General features: G+C 42.1%; 1 protein-coding gene across 1 annotated transcript; it reads right to left on the bottom strand.

Moving 5' to 3' along the window:
• Positions 1-227: 227 nt before the first annotated feature.
• On the bottom strand, positions 228-1,424 carry LOC136981472 (uncharacterized). Its single transcript, XM_067277786.1, has one exon. The coding sequence runs from the start codon at positions 1,422-1,424 to the stop codon at positions 228-230; it is 1,197 nt and encodes a 398-aa protein (XP_067133887.1).
• Positions 1,425-2,207: the final 783 nt, after the last annotated feature.

Genomic DNA, 2,207 nt, shown 5'->3' with positions numbered 1-2,207 from the left:
CGATAATCAGAGAGACTGAAGTGTTTGTAAACAAAATAAAAAGAGAGCGCGTGTCTAACGCAAAAATTACGAAAAATATGGCAATTTTAAATTATTTTACAAAAAATCCGAGCTTCAAGGCGTGTGTTTTTTCTCATTTTTTTTCAAAAATCTAGTCGTCATCGGGTTAACGTCAGAGAAGTTGTTGCGGAAACCACGACAGTTCCATTGGATTATTTTATAATCCATTATGTGTTTGAGGTAGCATTCTTTGCGAGGGTATCCCTCTTTAATTTAACAGGGGGTCTCTCTTTTGGAGGTGACTTTGGTTTCGTAACCTCCGTATTAGGCTCTTCGTCAGGTATGTCAGAAAACTCACTCACAGATTGAGCTTCTGATTTTTTTGAAACTTTAGAGAAAGCTGCTTTCACTCTTTGTTTGTTAAGTGGGTTCTTACTGGCTTTTTTAGAACCCACATTTCTGGTTGTTACCCCTGATTTACTTACAGAGGTTTTAGTCTTTGTGATCTCCTTTTCTTCTGATTGTGTAGATGGGATCAATAAGCATCTTGCATGGCGTGTAAAAGATTCGCTTGGGAATACAGAAATATCTGTTTGAACCCCACGTGTCGTAGTAGATTTCAACACGGCAGCAAATGTCTTTTGTTGCATAGGTGCACTTGGAGTGACCATGCGACGAGCCTCTGGATATGATATGTTTTTCTCAGTTTTTACCCGTTGGATTTCTTTTTCTCTTTGCCATGCAGGGCATTTCCGGGAGTAGGAAGGATGGGCATCTTTGCAGTTCACACAATGTGGAGTACTTTTACATTCAGTACTGTCGTGACCTTCAGTTCCACACTGTGCACATAAGCTTTTGCCTCGGCAAGACGTCTGAGAATGTCCAAATCGCTGGCATTTAAAGCAACGCAGCGGATTTGGAATATACAAACGAACTGCACAGCGCAGATACCCGGCTGTAACAAAGGATGGCAATGCAGGGTTGTTGAACGTGAGGATTAAATGTTTTGTGGGTATCAACTTGCCGTCTCGGCGGATCGAAATGCGTCGAACGGAAGTGACACCTTGGTCTGAGAGGCCGATCTGAATGTCTGATTCCTCTTCAGACATTAAGTCAAACTCAGATATCACACCTCGTGATGAGTTCAAACTTACGTGTGGTGTGACCGAAATTGCCATGTCTCCAAGAGTCTTCATTGACAAGAGCTTTACTGTTTGTTGAGGAGAGGCTGTTTCTACTAGTAGATCCCCTGACCTCAATTTTTGCGTTTTTTTTAAATGCCCGATGGTTGATTCAAATAGCTTTTGAATCAAAAAAGGAGAACACTTAGCAAGGGGTTTTTCTCCAGTTGCATGTACTATTAAGTAAGCGGGTTGGCTGGAGGTCTGGTTCTTTGTCGCTTGTTTGTTGTTTTTAGGATCCATATTTAAGAATTAATATTCAGCTCCTAGTGACCCCACCCACCATGGAGTCCAACAAGGGGATGCCGTCACATGGGAGACTCCCATAGACCGTCACACCAGGGTTTCCCAGGAGCTATACCCTCACAATGCAGTCAAGAAGAGCACATCTTGTCTGACGTGTCTGCCCGGTCTGCATCGATCAGTTGACTCCAAGCCGAGGTCAACAATGACTCAACGACCAGCCGATTGACTCAAACGGAGCCTGATTTGAGCCTCCCGTTTATCCGAAGCAGGGGCCAAAGCAGTGTGTTGGGGACGGTATGTTGCCCCTCAACTACCAGGATCCCCCTTTTTGGCATACGGGACACCACGCACGGCAAACACGTGGGTGGGCGTTCAGATCCCAGCGATGGTAAAGAAGAGTTTCTAAACCATCTCTGGGAGGTCCCCTCACCACGGACAGGAACCCACATCGAGGGGTCTTGCAAATCGTATTGACATTTTAGGGATACAAGATACAAATATAGTAGATTTTTTAGAATTAAGATCTTTAAGAAAAATTTTTGTCGAATATAATATTTATAGTTCGTTTGCAGTGCGTAGAAGCACTGGTGTACTGCTATTAATACATATAAATATAAAAGTACAAGATTTTAAAACTGATAGCAAAAGAAGAGTAGTTGCTGTAGACATAAAAATAGCAAACTATCAGATAAGAGTTATTAATATATATGCACCTCCGAATACCACTGAAAGGAAAGAGTTTTATAAAAATTTTATTGAATTTTTAACTGGCGGTAGAGA

This window comes from Centruroides vittatus, unplaced genomic scaffold, assembly GCF_030686945.1.
Source record: "Centruroides vittatus isolate TY-2023 unplaced genomic scaffold, ASM3068694v2 contig_760, whole genome shotgun sequence".
Taxonomy (NCBI): Eukaryota; Metazoa; Arthropoda; class Arachnida; order Scorpiones; family Buthidae; genus Centruroides; species Centruroides vittatus.
Note: the sequence above shows the minus strand (reverse complement) of the source record. Positions and strands in the feature narration are given on the sequence as shown.